This window comes from Dendrobium catenatum, unplaced genomic scaffold (genome assembly GCF_001605985.2).
Source record: "Dendrobium catenatum unplaced genomic scaffold, ASM160598v2 fragScaff_scaffold_926, whole genome shotgun sequence".
Classification (NCBI taxonomy): domain Eukaryota; kingdom Viridiplantae; phylum Streptophyta; class Magnoliopsida; order Asparagales; family Orchidaceae; genus Dendrobium; species Dendrobium catenatum.
In genome coordinates, this window is record NW_021319388.1 from 68,774 (window position 1) to 87,694 (window position 18,921).

The window sequence follows — 18,921 nt, forward strand, 5'->3', positions numbered from 1 at the left end:
CAAAAATAATAATTTTAGTAAAATTTACATCATCATGAACAAATTTTTTATATATTTACTCATTTAATATTTAAATATTTCGTGTTTTTATATATTATATTTTTGATGTTATTGAAACATTATGATACTCCATAAATAAATATTAAATTTAAGTATTGGGCGTGTAAAAATAAATAAACAATATTATGGTACTTATGTTAAATTCTCCTTATTTTAATAACAAAATTATTCATATTTATGCATTAAAAGAACATTATTGTTCTCATTTAAAATAAATTATATACAATAGAATTAAAAATCAACCGAAGCATGGCATGCACATATGAAGCAGAAATATTATTGTTCTCATTTATTTTTCTAAAAGGCTACCCTTAGAATAATAAGGATTTTTTTTAACTAGTTGTTCTAATGATGGAGCAAGCATCAAATGACCTTAATAGCCTTTAGAAAATATGATAGCTAGAAATTAAAAATTAATTTAAATTCTCTGGTAAGAAAATTTTCAAATATTTGCTAGATAATTCTAAATATTTACAAAATGATTTTTCTAACTATATTGATTGTGACATTAATTATAAAATGTAAGCGAATATTTTACAAAATATGCAAACAAGCTATGCAAAATATTAAAGGTAAATTCTATGGTTGCTAACTTCAGCCTGTAGTCCGTCTTGATCTATTGGTTGGGAGCTCGACGAAAAATGTCTTAAATCATACATAATTATTTTTCTTACAGTATATTAAATTTCTTCTTGCATATGTGTGATGAAGTATTGAAGTCTAAGAATCTTTGTACATATTATTGCATGGAGTAGTTGAAATAACAATTAATGCATTAGGACATAGTATGCTGTGGCTATGCCTTCAATGCATTTAAAGCTATGAACTATCCCTATCAAAGAAATTGATAAATTTGGGCCCTCCCTGAGCTCCTGCAGTAAATCTACTGATGCATCAAATGTTCACATGTGATAAGGTACCTATGAGCATTCAAGCGAGGTTTAAGCTTTATTTTTGAAGTTTGAACACAGAAAGGTAGTCAAACTGTATCAGTTGATTTAACGATGCTTGTTAATTAATGAATGGCGGTGTTTGCAGGTGAGTTGCTTGGTCTACCGCTCATTCCTCCATTCTCCCAAGTTTCTGGCAACATAAATAGTGCCATTAATGGAGTTAACTATGCCTCTGCTGCTGCAGGCATTTTGGACATAAGTGGCAGAAATTTTGTAAGACGCAGTATTTTGTTTCAGCGATGGTCATTTTTCTGTGTCTGCTCTGGTTTTTATTTATTTCTTTTTAAGTTTTGGGGTGTTTCAGTACCAATCTACTTAAAATCTACTTAAAAAAAATGCGAAATATATTAGTATTAAAACACTAGAAGCTGGCCTTTACTTGCATGTTTAAATTTTTTGCATTGAAACCACATCGAATTATTGGTCAATGTTACTTCAATTTTTTTTATCTGTATCTCTACGAGTGTTTAGAGCTGATGATTTGACTTTGATTAAGTGGTTCATATATACATTCATTCAACGTGGTAGAGTCTTCAACTATATATGGTTGAGGATAGTTTGAGAACATATGTCTCTCATGTTGAAGAAATTATTCTGTGCGGACACCGGACAAAGCTTACCGTCTAGAGGCGAATCAAGTGCAGCCACATCGTCCGGTACCGAGCAGGAGGTGATGTGGAGCATTTTCATTCGGCTCCGAACGGTGCTAGGCGTCCTCACAGAATAATTTTTTCCTCATGTTGCCCCAAGTTGTCGAATGAACTTTTGGTGCATGACATGACAATATTAAAAAAAAAATAACTACGTAGTTTTCAAAAAACAATCTCATTTGAGGAGCAAGAGTTATTATCTCAAGGGGATATTTGTTAAGGCATGCTAGAGTAGTAGGTTAGTTCTACATTGATCAAGTGTTAAAAAAAAAAAAAAACTATGTTGGTGTAAGAAGCCTCAAAGCTCACTATTTCCTATCATTATAGAAAATGTTAATATTCGGATTCACAATTTACTCACTTGCGCCATATATATGCTTTTGTTATGAATTCAGGTGAGCTTAATACCATTCAACCAACAAATCAGAAACTTTGCGTCAACAATGGAACAGTTCAGTACCATCTTAGGAGCACAAACGGCATCAGACTCGATTGCACGCTCCGTATTATTCATAGGATTTGGGAGCAACGATTACCTTAACAACTATCTGATGCCAAACTACAACACACGCTTTCAGTACGATGGGGATCAGTTTTCTGATCTTCTCATTCAACATTATTCTAATCAGCTTGAAGTGAGAACTGTTATCATACTGTTATCAGCATAAATGTTTAAAAATTCTACTTTGATAAACGAAAAATTTTCATTTTTCTGATGCAGACTCTTTACAACCTTGGAGCTCGAAGATTCATAATTGCGAACGTTGGAGTGTTGGGGTGCATCCCATACGTTCTTTCTCAGAATTTGACGAGCCACTGCTCATCAGAGGTTAATAATCTTGTCATCAACTTCAACAGTAAACTTCAGCCGATGCTCCGTAATCTCAATACAAATCTTCAAGGATCTCAATTCTTACACATGGATATATACAACATGTTCAAGGATATACTTGAGAATCCAAGAAAGTATGGTAAGCATATTGATTCTTACCTTTCATTCACTTATAGTTTTTAATTTCATTGCATCCAAGATGCGTTTTCTCATTGGTAACTTCCAAACTAAAGAACGCTCACATTCAGTTTATTGAAGTTTTTTCTTTGAGGAATGCTGGATTTGTCAAATTGATTCACCTCTTAAGTTTGTGACATACAGTGGCAGAAGGAATTATTGCCGAAACTTCTATTTAGATTATATTTTTTTCAAATCAACAGATTAATCAACCATATTTCATATCTATTTTTGATTCTGCTGAAATACATTTAAAAACAAAACTTTTTACACTAAAATCTGATATTTTACTCAGAAATAAAACATTTCACTTAAAATAAGGTAACTTGGGGTCTGTTTAGGGCTGCCGCAATTTTTGTAGAAGTGGTTGCAAATCTATCGTAGTAAAAATAATTTTTTTGAATGTTGTTTTGAGTAATTATTTTTTAACAAAGTTGGATTGCACCTTCCTTACAATTACAATATTCCAACATATCAGATTCTAAAATGAAGCTTCACACCATATAAATTTCTAAAATGCAACAATAAAGCTATTGCCAAATAAATGTGTAGTAGTGGTCTGAAAAATAAAATAGTGAGAAAGCTGCTTCAAATAAACCCTTAGTGAAATACCTTATGTTAAGCTGTAATGAGCTTATTTTTTTTGGAAATAATGTCTTATTTATTTATTTATTCATTGAAAATTCCATATATCTTATTTTTATTTTTGGTAAGTTAAAAATGAGGTGTAGGATACTTAATTCAAGTGATCTGCTATTAACTTTCTCTTAATGAGTGTGAGCATTTTTTTTGTGTGGATAAAATTCATGGAAGGACCTGCCTACACGTTAATATAAATAAAACAATTACAAGTCCTTAAGGGATCAAGAGCTCTCTAAAATACAACATTTGAAGCAAAACCTAATGGGCCTATGATCCAACTAATATAATAATAAACAAACAAAATGAAAAGGCATAAAACTCATAGAGAGTCAAAAAGCAGTCCAATTCAAGAAAACCAGTAAAGAGAAGAGGCAACCAGAGAGTTCCAGAAGAAGAGCAACTGCACAGTCAGAGAGATAGTAAAATTTGTATGAACATCTGAACAAAATCCCACAGCCCTAAAGAGTCACCAACAGTAAACTCACTACAAGCAGCTAGAGAGACAATAAGGTGATAGAAGCAGAAAAACAACATCAGGGAGAAAGGAAAGGAATCCAAAACAACAGCCCTCCAATCACAACAAACCAAACCATTCACAAACAAGTAGAAGAAAGGGCCCAAACGGCTAAACTGAGAAACAACTAGTAGCAAACCACCAAAATCTCAACCAACACCCCATCAGAACAAAGAAAACACAACAAAGCAAACACAAAAGACAAACCATCATTAGCAACAAAATTTAGGAGTTTAAATCTCTGAGGTCTTCGTTTAGAAATCTTAAAATCTTGCACCAAAATTTTTTTTTTTTTTGCAATCAACTTTTGAAAATCATCATTACCAACTTACACAATATTCATATCAAAATTGATGTGACCTAAATTCTATAGCCAAATAGTAGAACACTAGAAATACAACAGGACACCTCCTTTCAATAAAATATTAATCAACAACAACTGAATGAAACTTATTAGCAAACAGATATAAGTAAATGATTAGGAAATCATGCAAGCAACAAACTAAAACATAAAATAAACAACCATCAGAACAACCTAGAAAGGTCACATCACATGCAAATATGAAAATTAGAAAATGGTGCTCAAAGAAAAATCAAACAAGTGGTTCGCCGCAGAATCTTGGTCCAACTGCAGCTGACACTCCTCTGGCAAATACCAACAAACAGGCTCAACAACACCTCACACTCACTATATTTTGGAGAAGAAAGATACAAGCGGAAGGGAAATTGTGGAGAGAAGAAATAGATAGAAGATCAGGAAGTAGAAATAGGCGTATGAAGAAGATAACTCTCAAACTAGGAGGAAAACCCTCAGGTTTGAATTAGATCTCAGCTAACAACAAGCCTTTTCCTGCAACAAATTAGCTATATTTATAGGAGAAAAAGTCCAAATTCCCACATAAATGTGTGCCACCCTAAGCAACCAATATGAGCCACATATCGAGAAGATAAAACACTAGACTAGGAATCAACAAAGAGGGAGGGGAACGGACAACAACATGAAACCAAAGCCTAGGGAAAACAGAACAGCGTGGGAATCCAGCAGCAAAATAATCAAAATTTACGTGGGAAACCAGCAATAGAATAATCAAAATTTGCATGGGAAACCGGCATCAAGAATAACCAAAATTTGCATGGGAAATCAGCAACAGAATAACTGAAATTTACATGGGAAATCAGCAGTAGGAGTAACCGAATTTAAAACCAGCCATGAAGAGACATGGGCCAAGCATATTATGGGAGAAAACAACCCAAGATTAAATGTCCAATTAGCTAAAAAGGAAGCAAGTAAACAAATTCAACTTGAATGGAAAACCAAAGGAGAGAAAATACTTAAGAGCTCCATACCCAAGCATGATCATGGGTTGATTTCCATCATAGGGCACCTAAAAAAAACATAGTCCATAATTACAAAACATCCAAAACATAAGAAATAAAATGCAAAATATAAAATTCTAATCCTAGATTGCATCAACAATCCTCATGGAATTCAATACTAACATCCTCATTAGCCTCTCTAGAATCTCTAATAACAAGCCTTCAAAATAGAAGTAGTAGGATAATTATTTAAGAAATTGGCTATGTTGCACCAATACACCTATTTATGAAGGCATGTTGTATTTGATACACCGGTACAGGGATACGCCTCCGATACGGCACCGATATGTGTCGAATACAGCTTTGTTGTATCTAATTAAAATACTATTTAATTTCAAAAGGACACGGGTATCCGATACGCTTGTTCGTTGAAAAATAAAAAATATACAAAAAAACCAGTCGTATTTACTTCCGCGACTGCGAGCGAGGTTCTCTCATTTCCGAGTTGGATTTGAGTCTCTTGATGATATTATAATATTAAAAATTGTTAGTCTTTCACTTGATCAGCCTGAATTAGAAGCTATAATATTTATTGAATATAATATAGAAGTTCGACGAGAACCCACTGAAGAAGCTAATCATATCATTCCTTCTATCGAATATTTGAAATTTCATGTGCTAGACAATTTATGTTTTTGCTTTTATTGTTGTACTAGACATTTAATACTTACTTTTATTTTGATATTATAAGCTACAAGGCTACAAATGATGTTTTTTTTTTGTAATTTCAAATATTATGCTTTGATTGCTTTCTTAATTTTTATATATGATTTATAAATTATAATATCGTGTCTGTGCCGTACCGGTATCCTGTATTTTTAAGAATTGATGTGTCTCGTATCTGTATCGTGTCGTATTTGTGTCGACATATTCATATTGGTGCAACATAGGAAATTGAAGATAAAAGCTACGGGTAAAACTTCCATATTATTTGGTAATATCCTTATCAACCACATAATCATTAGCAGTATGTAAATCAGGCACTACCAATATTAGTCAGCATATGATTCACAACCATATTGTCAAGATTATCAATAATTTTTTTACCAACAGCTATAGAATTCACATTAGAGTTGTCACCATAAGCCACAAACTCATGAAAGGTAGCATCAGCCTTGCCATTACCAATATTCGAAATGTTCTTAGAATCAGGGACAATAACTTAGGGGAATCAATGACAGAAGGGACAGCAGGTAAAGTTTCCTTGCAAACACTATCATTAAAAACAATAGGCACCGATTTTGACATAACTAATTGGGGATTTAAGATACAAAATTCCTTTTTATCATAACCCAAAGCTTTACAATGATCACAAAAAGAAGGGAAATCCACCATCACAACAAATTGAACATACCCCAGTTATCCGGACCGATCCAAACAAAATCGGGGTAACGCTTAGTAATATCCAGCTTAATTAAAATCCACAAAACCAAAGGGTGAGAGCCAACTGAAGTTGCATTGTTAGTGCGCAGGGGGCGAACAAATAACAAACCTAAGCCATGTAAAATACAAGGAGAAAAAAGGTGGGGACGCAGATTAGGGAAGGAGACCCTAATGAGTATAATGGGAGATTCAACTGTTATATCAAAGGAGACCACTTAACCAATTTCAAAAACAATTATTGACAAAATAAGAACAATTCGCAAAAACCTAGCAGTAATTCAAATCATTCACAAGTTTAATTAGAACATGCTTCGTATCCAAGAGAGTCACAAAAAATTCACCAGCAAGCTTAAGGTTAAAGAAATTTTCCTAATAGATTCCAAAGCCAGCCTATTATCGGGAAATTTACCAACTAATGAGAATTCAAAAGGTACAATGAGAGCCAAAATTTCCTCCTCAAAAATCTATAGAGACAACATACCACGAAAAGTCAATGGTTTAAGAGGAGGGAAGGCCACCAGAGAAGTCCTTACCAAGGCTTCAATAAACAACTTATAAACATTTTTACCAATAAGAAAATCAGTATCGCTCAAACGAATCGGATTAACTGCCATCTAACGAAGTCGAAGGAACAACAATCAGGCAAAGGGAGAGCAAATCCAAGAGAAGAGAAAAAACCAGAAAGAAGAGAAACAAAGAAGTAGAAAATTCCCTGATAGAAGAGACGAGCACCACCCAAGGGAGAAGGGCGGCTAGGGTGAAGCGCTAGCAGAGCGGGCGAGTAGGAAATGGCTGTTTTTAAAATTTTTAGGAGTGTTTAGCACATGATGTACAATTTTGTTAGTTATTAGGGTATTTGATTTCAGGCTGATGGTGTAGAGACAAAGGTTTTGTTTGGGACAATTTTCTTATTGTTTTCTAAAGCAATTTTCTAGTATAAAATTTTTTAAATTAATTTTTTTTGTAATCAAAAGCTGAATAGTGCCATTGCCAGTTTCCAAGTCCTGGATGAGAAAAGTAGAGGGTTGCGTTAGGTAGTCGACAGCCAGCGTAAAACTTGTCGAATAATCATGACATGAATCCTTTAAAAAATTGTGTTAATGCTAGGGTGTCTCTTGGAAGCGATGCACTGTATGGCCTGAATACAGTGACAAGTGTGCAAGGGCCGCTGCACTGGCGCCCGGGTGTAGTGTTAAATAGGCAAGGTTTCCCATATCAAAGACGGATGTTGGCAAAGAAGCTAGTCCATGAAACTAAAATTATGATAAGAACTTGGAATATAGGCTCCCTTACAGGAAAATTAATGGAATTAATAGATATTATGATTCATAGGAAGATAAATATTTTATGCATTTAGGAAACTAAATGGGTTGGAGAGAAAGCTAAGGAGATTAATAGTTTAGGATATAAATTATGCTATTCGGGTAGGAGTCATACTAGAAATGATGTAGGTGTGATTATAGATAAGAGTTTGAAGGATAATATTATAAAAATTAACAATATTGGAGATAGAATTATAGTTTTAAAGATTATTGTTGATGCTAAGATTGTTAATATTATAAGTGCTTATACTCCTCAAGTAGGTTTGGATATGAGTTCAAATTTTGGAATGACTTAGAAGAATTAATACAAAATATACCTCTTGAAGAAAAAGTTTTTATTGGAGGAGATTTAAATGGATATGTTGGCAGAGAGGTAGATGATTTTAAAAGCATCAATGGTAGCCATGAGTTTGGAATGATAAATGAAGGTGGTAAGACTATATTAGATTTTTCTTTAGCTTATAATTTCTTAATAACTAATAACTTATTTAAGAAAAGAGATGAACATCTTATCACTTATAAAAGTGGATATAGTAAAACGCAGATTGATTATTTTCTTATAAGAAAATTAGATCATTTAGATTGCAAAGATTGTAAAGTTATTCTAAGTCAAAATTTATATACCCAACATCGATTATTAGTTTTGGACTTTAAGATAATGAGGCAAAAAATAAAAAATAAAGTAAAACAATTTTCTAAAATTAGATGGCGGCATTTAAAGAATATTAATTAAAGTATTTTTGAGAGTAAGATTTTAGATCTTAAGATTCTGTCTCTGCATGAGGATGCCAATATTATGTGGGAAAAAGTGGTTTGTGATATTAAGAATATTGCAAAAGATGTGCTTGGAGTTTCAAAGGGAAAAGCTTCTAATAGTAAAAATAGTTGTTGGTGGAATCCAAATGTGCAAGAAAAGATAAAAAATAAGAAGATTTGTTATAAAAATTGGTTTAGATATAAAAATTCTGATAATTGGGAAAGCTATAAAGAGGCTTGTAAGGAATCTAAGAAAGGCATTTATTTATTTCAAGCCAGAATGCCGAGCTGTTGATTTATCCCTTTATTATTTTCGGACTTCAATTGTGTGTTTGATTTCCTTAATTTATTACTTTAGAATGAGTAGCTCTAGTGGAAGATAAGATTAGAGAGAGTCGCCTTAGATGGTTTGGTCACATTAAACGGAGGCCTTCCGATGACCCGGTTAGGAAAGTTGAGGTATTAGATTTGGCTTATGTTAAGAAAGGTAGAGGTAGACCTAAAAAGACTTTGTTAGAAAATATTAGAAATGATCTTTCTTTATTAGATTTAGATGAGAATTTGACTTTTAACCGGACACAATGGCGAAAAAAAATTCATGTAGCCGACCCCACGTAGTGGGACAAAGGCTTGATGTTGTTGTTGTTGTAATAAAAAACTGCTTTAAAAAACACTAAAAAATTGTCTCAAACAAAGCCAAAGTCTCCCAACCACTCAACCATTACTCTATATGTAGTTCAGTGGCATGAAATTAATTTAAATGGGAATCTATTGAGATATAGCATTTTTCGTCTTCTTTTTTAAGATCAAGATGCCTAAGTTTAAGACTAATGCTGAATGGAATTTGGACAAAATAGTTGAAAAGGATGCAAATTTAGGTATTCTCCTTACTCTTACCTTTACCAAAAAATAAAAAACAGAACTATCCTTTTGCACATAGGCGGATCCACATTGGCCTAACAGTGGGCAAATGCCCACCCTCAAAATTTTTTTTTTAATATTTAGAGGGAATTTTTTAGAATATTTTGGATATTTTGCACATTTTGCCCCCCCTAAAACAATTTATTTGTCCTAATTTTATCAATCCTAAGCATCTTTGCCCATCCCTCAAAAAAATTTTTTTTTGCCCACCCTAAAAAAAGGAGCTGGATCTGCCCCTGCTTTTGCAGTTTCTAATTCTATTCTGCTAACTTTTTTTTTTAATTAGTTGAAGAACTATTTTCAAATTATTGAATGCAAATAAATGAAATAATATACACAAAAACACATCCATACAGATTTGTTCAATTGAGAATTATATCTTTTTGCTGCTTAGATTGTAGATGACATTTCGTCTTAGACTTTAATCAGACTTCACCGCTTAATATTTTGACCAAATTTTTCTACCCATCCAGTATTCCTTCTTAGTAAAGTTATGAATTAAGTGGCAAAAATGAAAGGAAAAAAGATGGTTGAGAAGGGCTGTGCAACCAATCCCACTGCGACATTACTTGCAATGATTAATAGTAAGAATTGATCTTCATGTTGCAGGATTCAGTGTGGCCAATCGAGGCTGCTGCGGAATTGGAAGAAACAGTGGGCAGATCAGCTGCCTTCCATTTCAGACTCCATGCCCAAACAGAGACCAGTATGTCTTTTGGGACGCCTTCCATCCTTCATCAGCTGTAAATATCAAACTGGCAAGAAAGTCTTTCAGTGGTAGCTCAGATATAATCTCTCCCATGAACATACAACAACTAGCAACTCTTAATCCTTAACAACAACCTGCAAAAATTTTCTTGAGTCCCTAAGTTAAAGCCATGTATTGTTGGTTGTTTCTTGGGTTGTTTCTATCTTCTCCTGTTTGATTTAGCTTGCTACCTCTTATCTATTCTGTCTAACTGGACTATTTGATAATATCATGGAGTTCTTATGATGCCAGGCAATGTGGTTGAAATCTCATATTGAATTGAATCTTGCTGAAGTTTTGTTTTATAAGTGGTTAAGAGAAGAGCTGTTAGAGTGAATTATTATGAAATTGAAAATTACAAAGAGATTTAATGTATGACATATCTGTCTTCGCATGACAATGGAGACAAAAAGGAAAAAAAAAAGAACTCATAGTTTAGCATCTAGTGAAGCTTCAAGCTAATGCAAGCTGCTTAATGTTCATCGGATACACATCCAAAGATGACGTTGAATTATACGCCTTTGTGGCATAGATTTGGTTGGCAGCTTCAGTGGGGTGAAATGCATCCCAGAACAAATGGCTGCTGTGATTTGCACAAGGGGTCTGCAATGGCAGGCAAGTGATCTGCCCATTGTTCCTTCCCACCCCACAGCACCCTTTATCAACTACATTAAAGCCTGCAACATACAAATAAACAACAATATTTCATATAATCATAACATATACACTGATATATTAAACATAAAAGGACTACCATATGCCATTGCATTCTTGACAAGATCCTTCGAGCTTTCATAGGTGTTGACATATATGAACATAGCATCTTCCATGTCACGGTTAAATCTCTTCACCATCTGCAGAAGTCCAATGTTGAATATGTTGATGGCTTTGTTAATCTTCTCATTGCATCTACTTCCAGTTTTGTTGTTTGAACTACTAAGCCTTGCTAGCTCATAAGGTATGCAACCAATTTCTCCAAGGCCTATGGCTGCTACTTTCCTTGCACCTAATTCATATAATTGCTGATACAAATAAGAAAAAAAAAAACTTAAAATTATAGGTTTTTCAGCTAAGTTAGAATTGGAGAAGAGTTGTGAATGTTGAGTGCTACATTTAAGAGCCTTGAGTAGTCTTCCAGGAGGACAGCTGAATATGTAGTGGGACTGTAGTCAGAGCTTGTTGTGTAGTAGTTGGGCATGAAGTAATTGTTAAGGTAGTCATTGCTTCCCATACCAATAAAAAAGATACATTTGCTTAGATGATCAAATAGCTTTGTGTCATTTCTTTGGAATAGCCTCCTTATGACCTGCACCACTTGTCGAAAATGCTCTACTTGCTCTGTGAATGAGTAATGCTCACCCTGCAATGTGTGTGGCTTGGATTCAGAAACTGTAAATGATCAAGCTCTGTTTGGGATGGCTTTTTCACTACTTCTTAAAGCAGCTTTTTAGTTCAAAAATTTTAATTTCGTATTAAAAAACTGTTTTAAGAAGCAGGAAAATAGCAGTCTCAAACGAACCCCAAAATTTAGAAAAGTTACTCATGTACCAAGTTGTTTCCTGTTTCATCTCTGATGCCAGCTGCTCCTGAGGCAAAATTTACTCCTCTAAGCACTTCATTTCTTTGCACGGTTGAATAGGAAGGGATGAAATTTCGAAAGCCTAATAGTTGAGCTGCAATAACGCATATAGAGGATTGAAGCAAGTACTCTTTCCGGAAAATATTAGGTGAGGTAGCTCTGTATTGATCTATGTGGTCTCACCATACAAGATCATAGAGTTCAAATTATGGTATTAAGGCGCATGAGCCTGTTAGATTTTGTCATACTTAACATAGTAGTTGGTGTAGACATGTTAGTGTATGGCTTTTTGACCCTGTTTATTAAGCTTTTGGGCTTACAAATGTGATCTTTGATCTACTTTGGTCTGTACTCTGTACTATCTAATAGGTGGTATGTCAGATAATAATAATAATAATAATAAATGTTACTATAATGGTGCTAGTTGTTGGTCCTCAATTTTGAGCTAAATTGTTTTTTATTGAAAAAAAATTTAAGCAATGATATAATGGTGAGAAATTATTAGTTGCTGACAACATATGTGGAGTTAGGTGCATAAACCAAGAGTAAATGATTATGTATTCACACACTTAAAAACACACAATTGTGCATTGAACATTGAGCATTTTGTTTGGGACGATTTTTTTACTACTTCTTAAAATAGTTTTTTATTTTTAAGAAATATTAAAAAAACTGTTTCAAATGAAGGCTGAGTAAATAGCTGTGTACCTTCATTTTGGGTATGTAAATTGGACTAACTTTTATCCCTTTGGATCGGACTTCCTAATATATTCCCTAAACATTTAGGTGCTTCATAAGGAGAGAAATATGAAAATATACCTAAAACATCAACGGTGGTTCGACCATTGTTGAACCTGCCCGAAGGCCCCTCCGAAAAATCAACACCATAAGGCATGTAGTTAGCTCTTGCAAGAGTAAGGAGGCCATTGTTGTTTCCATTGTCCACTAGAGAATCACCAAAGATGAAGAAGCAAGGGACCTGAGGCTCTGACCGTGTTTCTGCTGCACTTAACAGGAATAGAATGAGCAGAATAACTTTCCTTAGCTCCTCCATTGATGAAAATTGTGAACAGAAATGAACTTGAAGAGTGGGGGAACAAGACAAGAATTTATAGAATTCCTAAGCGAGTCAACTTGAGTCCAGTGAACAGTAAATACTTGATGAAGGTCGGTCAAGGCTGGAATCCAAGCCAGAGAACTCGTGAGTGTTTTTAGCATATTGTAAGCTTGGTTCATGTGACTTGCTTGGTTTTGAATAAATAGGGGTGGTGATGGTTCATTGATAGATAGATCAGTTCGAGGTTGGAGAAGATTTTCTGTACCTCACCCCCACGAAGGACAGCGGTGAGATTTACTGCTATAATTGATCAACTGGTACCAGCACCGAATATCTCTTGGCCCAGTTTGGGGGATGAAAAGAGGTCGGTTAATGTTATATATATTAATATTCTCTTAAAATATAAATGTATGTTGGTTCTTGCTCTGTTTTGGCTTGAAAGTTCTAAATTTTGAAAGAAAGCGCAGCATGATTCAACTATTTATCAGATCTAATCATGAAAAAGTTATCAGGTAAGGTAAATATTTGTAGAAGAAATTACAGTGAAGTCCAGAATAATAAGTTTATTTTAAGGGTATGTTTGAGGAGAAATTACTGTGTGCGGACACCGGACGTCGTTTGGAGATGAATCAGGACGCGCCAAGTTACTTTTTTGTTGTATACCGGTGTTGTGTACCAGGTGCGTGACGCATTCTGATTTGCCTCTGAACAGTCCAGTATCTGCACATAATAATTTCTCCTGTTTGAGGTTTCTCTAGCTTTTTGGTAAAAAGGATGTTATAAAATTGGTATGAGAAAAATAATTTTTTTTTAAATATTATTATGAGTATTATTTGTTAAGAAGAGTGTCTGAAATCACTGCCCATTATAGCATGCTGACAATTCGTGAATCCTAAAGCTCTCATTTTCATCATGAAAGATGTCTTTCATAATTAATATATATTATATTTATGTAATAATTAAATCACCTATTTAATGCATCAATCAAATCTTCAATCAAATTAACTTTAATCAACTCCCTAATCATTTACATAATGAGCCATTAAAGCCTTCTAAATTAAGACTAGTCTAGATTTGGTAAGATTTCCAATTCAACAATCTACATCTCATCTTTCACTTTAGAAAGTGAATGGACAAAAAATTAGGCTCTAATATCAGAATGACTGCGCCCAAATGGTTGCCTATGTATACCCTAGGGTTGTAAGCGAACCAAGCGTTCGGCGAGCTACTCGATGCTCGGTTCGATTAAGACTCGTCTGTGATCGTTTAATTAACTAAACAAACAAACATGAACAATATTTTAAATGCTCGATCCTTAAATAAACAAGCTTGAACACTAATGTTTTCGGATCATTTATGTTCACGAACAACTTCATTTGAAGTTCATGAACAAGCTCGACATTAAGCTCAATAAAAAGCTCGAATGGAGAGAAATGCAATAGGTAAGCTTCATTTAATAATATATTCATATAGATTAATCATATTTTTATTTTAAATAGACAACTGTTTTTATTATAAATTTAATTTTCTGAACAAAAGACTTTTCACATTTGTCCATGTTTGCTACATTGTTTGTTTAAGATGTTCATGAACAAATTTAATATTTATTTGTTCAATAGTTTGTCTATTAAATACGTTCATGAATATAGCTCATTAAGACTTGTTTGTTTAAAGCTCGATAAGCATTAAACGAACTGAACATGAACCAAACATGAACACCCTTGAATTAAATGAACCAAACTTGAACACAAACAATAAAGCTCGAATCAAACGGGAATCGAACTTGAACAAGCTAATGATAAACGAACTCAAACATGAACACTCACATACTCAGCTCGGCTCGGTTCGTTTGCATCCCTAGTATACCCCCCCCCTCTCTCTCTCTCTCTCTCTCTCTCTCTCTCTCTCTCTCCCCTCTGAAGGAATCAAGCCAAGCATAGTTCTTCAAAACAAGTAGGCAATCAGTTGTAAGCTCTAATATTCACCAAACACCTACAGTTGGTGTACCTGCTCACTACTCCAACTAAAGACTTGTTCAATCTATAAATCATGTCTTTTGAGGCTCCATATATAGGCGGTTGTAACATGAGATTTTCCTTCTGCAATTCTCCATGTAAGAATGCAGTATTCACATCGAATTGCTCCAAAATCAGACCAAATTGTGTTATAAGTGCCAAGTGAACATAGGTCGAGGGATCTTTAACCACTAGGGAGAAAACATCATCATAAGCAATCCCTTCCCGTTGCAAAGAGCCTTTTGCAACCAACCTAGCCTTGTAATGCACATATGTTCCATGAGATCATTCCTTTTTTACACACCCTCATTTGCATCAAATGGCATGGCATTTCTTCATAGAGGAAGCTTTGCCAACCTCCAAGTAGCATTCTTCTGAAAAGACTCCTTATCATCATTCATAGCCTTCTTCCAAAAATCACCTTCAGGACTATCCATTGCTTCCTTATAGTGACTAGGAATTTCAACCTTTGTGGATGACAGTGTAAATGTAATGTGATCCCTCAACCATACTAATTTTGAGATATTCTAGAGCTTGTTGCTATTACTTATAATAAATTACTAGGAAAGAATATCATCTTCAACATCATCTTCTACTTCCTAATATGTAATTAAATTAGGTACCTGAGTAGAAGTGGTTAATTTAGGTACTTGAGTAGAAGTGGCCTATCTTTGTAGAGAAAATGGAGTTTCATCAAACTTCAACTTATGCAGTACACATGTGGTCCCAATAAAACTCTCCACCTGCTTCGAGTTCTAAGACTACAACATGCTTGCCTCATCGAATGTGACATCCTTGCTAATGACAAATCCTCTTTTCCAGCAGATCATAGAGTTTCAAGCCCTTGACTCCATGCTTGAAGCCAATAAAGATCGCCTTCTTTGCCTATAGTTCCAGTTTATCATTCTGAACATGATAGTCAGCTTGACTCCCAAGCACTTTTAAGTGCTACAAAACTCTAGCAGGATGCCCTAACCATATCTCATTTAGGGTCTTCTTCCCAATAGCTACAAAAGATAGATGGTTCACCAAGTGACATGCATAATCTATCACCTTAGCCCAATAGACTATATCCAACCCAACATTAGATAACACACTAAACTTTTTCCATCAAAATTTGGTTCGTCCACTCCACTATCCGAAGCACTTTTAAGTGCTACAAAACTCTAGATATGCATAATGGTGCGATAGTGATCGATGTGCTCGTAGGGGTCTGAAGTTCCATCGTAAGAATCAATATTCGGGAGTTTGAATCTTGCCGGAATGGGGTGTCGGAGGACAGCTTCTGTGAAAGGTGATGACTCCTAAAGGTCTTGTTGACGAAGAGATTGTCTTATATCTCCTACGGGGAACTCCTCTCGGACTAGCCTTCGCAACTCATGTCGTAGGGTATTACGGGGGAGTTCAGTGATGTGTAGTTGGTCTAAGTCCTCAGGGACGTCCGGAGGAATGTGATGTTGGCGGCCTATGCGCGAAGGATGTGTAGAGCTTGCTGTGCAAGCAAGCTCATTCTCTGGACGTGTTGAAGGGCGTATCCTTGGAGGAGGAAGGGGAACCTCGACATGAAGAACATCTTCGAATCCTGGCGGGTCTCGAGGGAGAAGAATATCTTCTAGGGGTGCTAGTGCCGGTCCTCGAGTTTCTCGTAAGAGTTGAAGTATCTCATTCTTAGACTCCTCCATCTTTCTGATACGCTCTTCCAACGATGGCCCTGAAGTCCCTTCTCCGGCAAGGTTTCGACCACCGGAGTGAAAAGAGGCAGATGCTTGTCATCCCTGATTCAGGGACTAATTCCTAGAATGATGTGAATTAGAGCGGGAGGCTCCCATGATATGATGGCTACGCCTGTTAGCCATTGGAGGAGTACTTAAGATAGTGGGATTGACTTTTCCCACAGACGGCGCCAAATTGTCGTGGGCTTGAATATACGCGGCGATAGAGTTTTAACTATACGTCTTAGATTTGCATGGATATTCAGCTCACACATAGAAAACACAAGATTTTTTATGTGTAAAACCCTTGAAAGGGGAAAAACCACAAGGCCTAGGCCAGTTGAAAATGATTCCACTAGAATATAAGTCAGTTACAATAGGCTGATTCGCCTTCGAGGGTGATCAGATTACAAATAACAATTATACGATAGAAGTCCAGGTGTTAGGTGATGGTCTGGCATAACGTTGGGCCTCAGGTGATGGTCTGACGAAGGTGAGGACCTCTGGCAAAGGTGAGGGCCTCTATCGAAGGTGAGGGCCTCTGGCAAAGGTGAGGGCCTCTGGTGAAGGTGAGGGTCTTTGGCGAAAGTGAGGGCCTCTGGCAAAGGTGAGGGCCTCAGGTGGTGGTCCGGCGAGGCTCCGGCGGTGGTCCGGCGATGCTCCGGCGGTGGTCCGGTGAGGCTCTACATTTGGGCTCGGATTGAGTCAAATTTGGTGTCGTTGGGTTCGTATTTCCGAGACGCTCAGTTTGATTGTAAGTTTGCTGAAATCGGAGTTCAGGTGACCCCAAATTTAATTTTTGAAGTTTCCAACTTGATTTTGCATTGAGATTCGTGCCCGATCAAGATGATTTTTTGAGTGCGTATCAATTATATAGTATGATTATAAAAATAATTATTTTTATAAACTTTAATAAAAAAATTTACATATAATGAGTCTATAGAGATTCTCTCCGTTTTGGTAGTCGGTTCATAATTGCTTGTGGCATGTAAATGTACATGGTTTCCGAAAAAATTAACCTTTTCAAGATAATCTTATGTGCTTAGTGGGTTTTTATGCTCTTTTGCTGATTAATCAACTTAAAGTCGTTTGAATGGATATTGGCAGCGTAATTAGGTGAAAAATTAACTATTTGGGGATGATTAATGGGATATACTATTGCGGTGCAATATGCATTCTTGTTGTTTATCATCATAGCCATTACAACAACAACATCATCAAGCCTTTATCTCTCTTTTTCTTTTTTTTTACAATGTGTACATGACACTTGTTTAAATGAGAACTTGTTGGAATTTTTTTTTGTAGGATATTCAAATAAAAAATCATAATAATAATTTTTAAACTTCTTAAATTTATTATTAATTATATATTTATAATTATTCAAATAAAAAAATTATTTACAATTTTTAAAGTTTTAAAACTTTTTCTAAATGCGAAATTAAATGATAGAAATATAAAAATCTTAAAAAATAATATTGTATGACTTTATAAATAAAATTTTATAATATAAAATTTATATATAATTTATATATGTAAATTATGTTTAAATATATAACATAAAATAATAATTTATATCAAATTTATATATTTATATATAAACTAAATTTTTATTAAATATAAATTAAAATCGAAGATTGAAGATGTTTATATTTAAATTTAAAATTAGTAATTAATTATATTTAAATATATAACATAAATATAATAATTATTTATATTTAATATTAAAATTATGTAATATATTATATATGTATGAATTTTATTTATTTTTTAGTTTCAAAATTCTTAGAAGTTCGACATTTTATTTAAAATAAAAAAATAAAAAAATATTTAAAAAAAAAAGAATGACATTTTATGTTGCCAAATATTCTAAGGCGACACTATAATCTTAAATACAAAACCATTACAAACTAATTAAAATAAATTTAATATTTTTAATTAATCAGTCTCTATTTCCTTATTACAAAATCCATAACAAAATTCTTACGATACTTGTATGTGTATTTAATACCCATCCCGTAACCTCTTCCCCTCTTATTCCCCTATATAAGATCTCACAGATTAGCTCGATTATATTTCATTTCTAATCATTTGATTAAGTAATCCAACAATTTTGAACACTTTTATAAATATTCGGGTATCAAATAAACAAATTTCAATTTATATTTCATTTCTAATCATTTACAATTTTAAACACTTTTATAAATATTCGGCTATTCAATAAGC

At 34.3% G+C, this 18,921-nt stretch overlaps 2 protein-coding genes across 2 annotated transcripts in view; one reads left to right on the plus strand and one right to left on the minus strand.

Moving 5' to 3' along the window:
* The window catches only part of LOC110115107 (GDSL esterase/lipase At1g71691), a 10,974-nt gene extending 517 nt beyond the window's left edge, over positions 1 to 10,457 (plus strand). Inside the window, exons 2-5 of the mRNA XM_020848244.2 lie at positions 1,099 to 1,226; positions 2,059 to 2,298; positions 2,385 to 2,634; positions 10,197 to 10,457. Of these exons, the coding sequence (XP_020703903.1) occupies positions 1,099 to 1,226; positions 2,059 to 2,298; positions 2,385 to 2,634; positions 10,197 to 10,423 (845 nt within the window). The 3' untranslated portion in view covers positions 10,424 to 10,457. The remainder of the gene's footprint in view (positions 1 to 1,098; positions 1,227 to 2,058; positions 2,299 to 2,384; positions 2,635 to 10,196) is intronic.
* A 331-nt stretch (positions 10,458 to 10,788) lies between these two features.
* LOC110115108 (GDSL esterase/lipase At1g33811) lies at positions 10,789 to 12,968 on the minus strand. The gene is made up of 5 exons (XM_020848245.2): positions 12,734 to 12,968; positions 11,884 to 12,008; positions 11,447 to 11,695; positions 11,090 to 11,357; positions 10,789 to 11,012 (listed from the first exon to the last, which is right to left on the minus strand). Exons 1-5 carry the CDS (start codon positions 12,966 to 12,968, stop codon positions 10,789 to 10,791), a joined length of 1,101 nt encoding a protein of 366 aa, XP_020703904.1.
* Positions 12,969 to 18,921: the final 5,953 nt, after the last annotated feature.

Excerpts from the sequence above, each read along its gene's own strand:
- LOC110115108 (XM_020848245.2), bottom strand. The coding sequence starts at position 12,968 with ATGGAGGAGCTAAGGAAAGTTATTCTGCTCATTCTATTCCTGTTAAGT. Across the intron at positions 11,696-11,883 it reads ATGAAACAGGAAACAACTTG|GGTGAGCATTACTCATTCAC; the intron begins GTACATGAGTAA and ends CACACATTGCAG. Across the intron at positions 11,013-11,089 it reads CAAGAATGCAATGGCATATG|GCTTTAATGTAGTTGATAAA; the intron begins GTAGTCCTTTTA and ends TGTATGTTGCAG.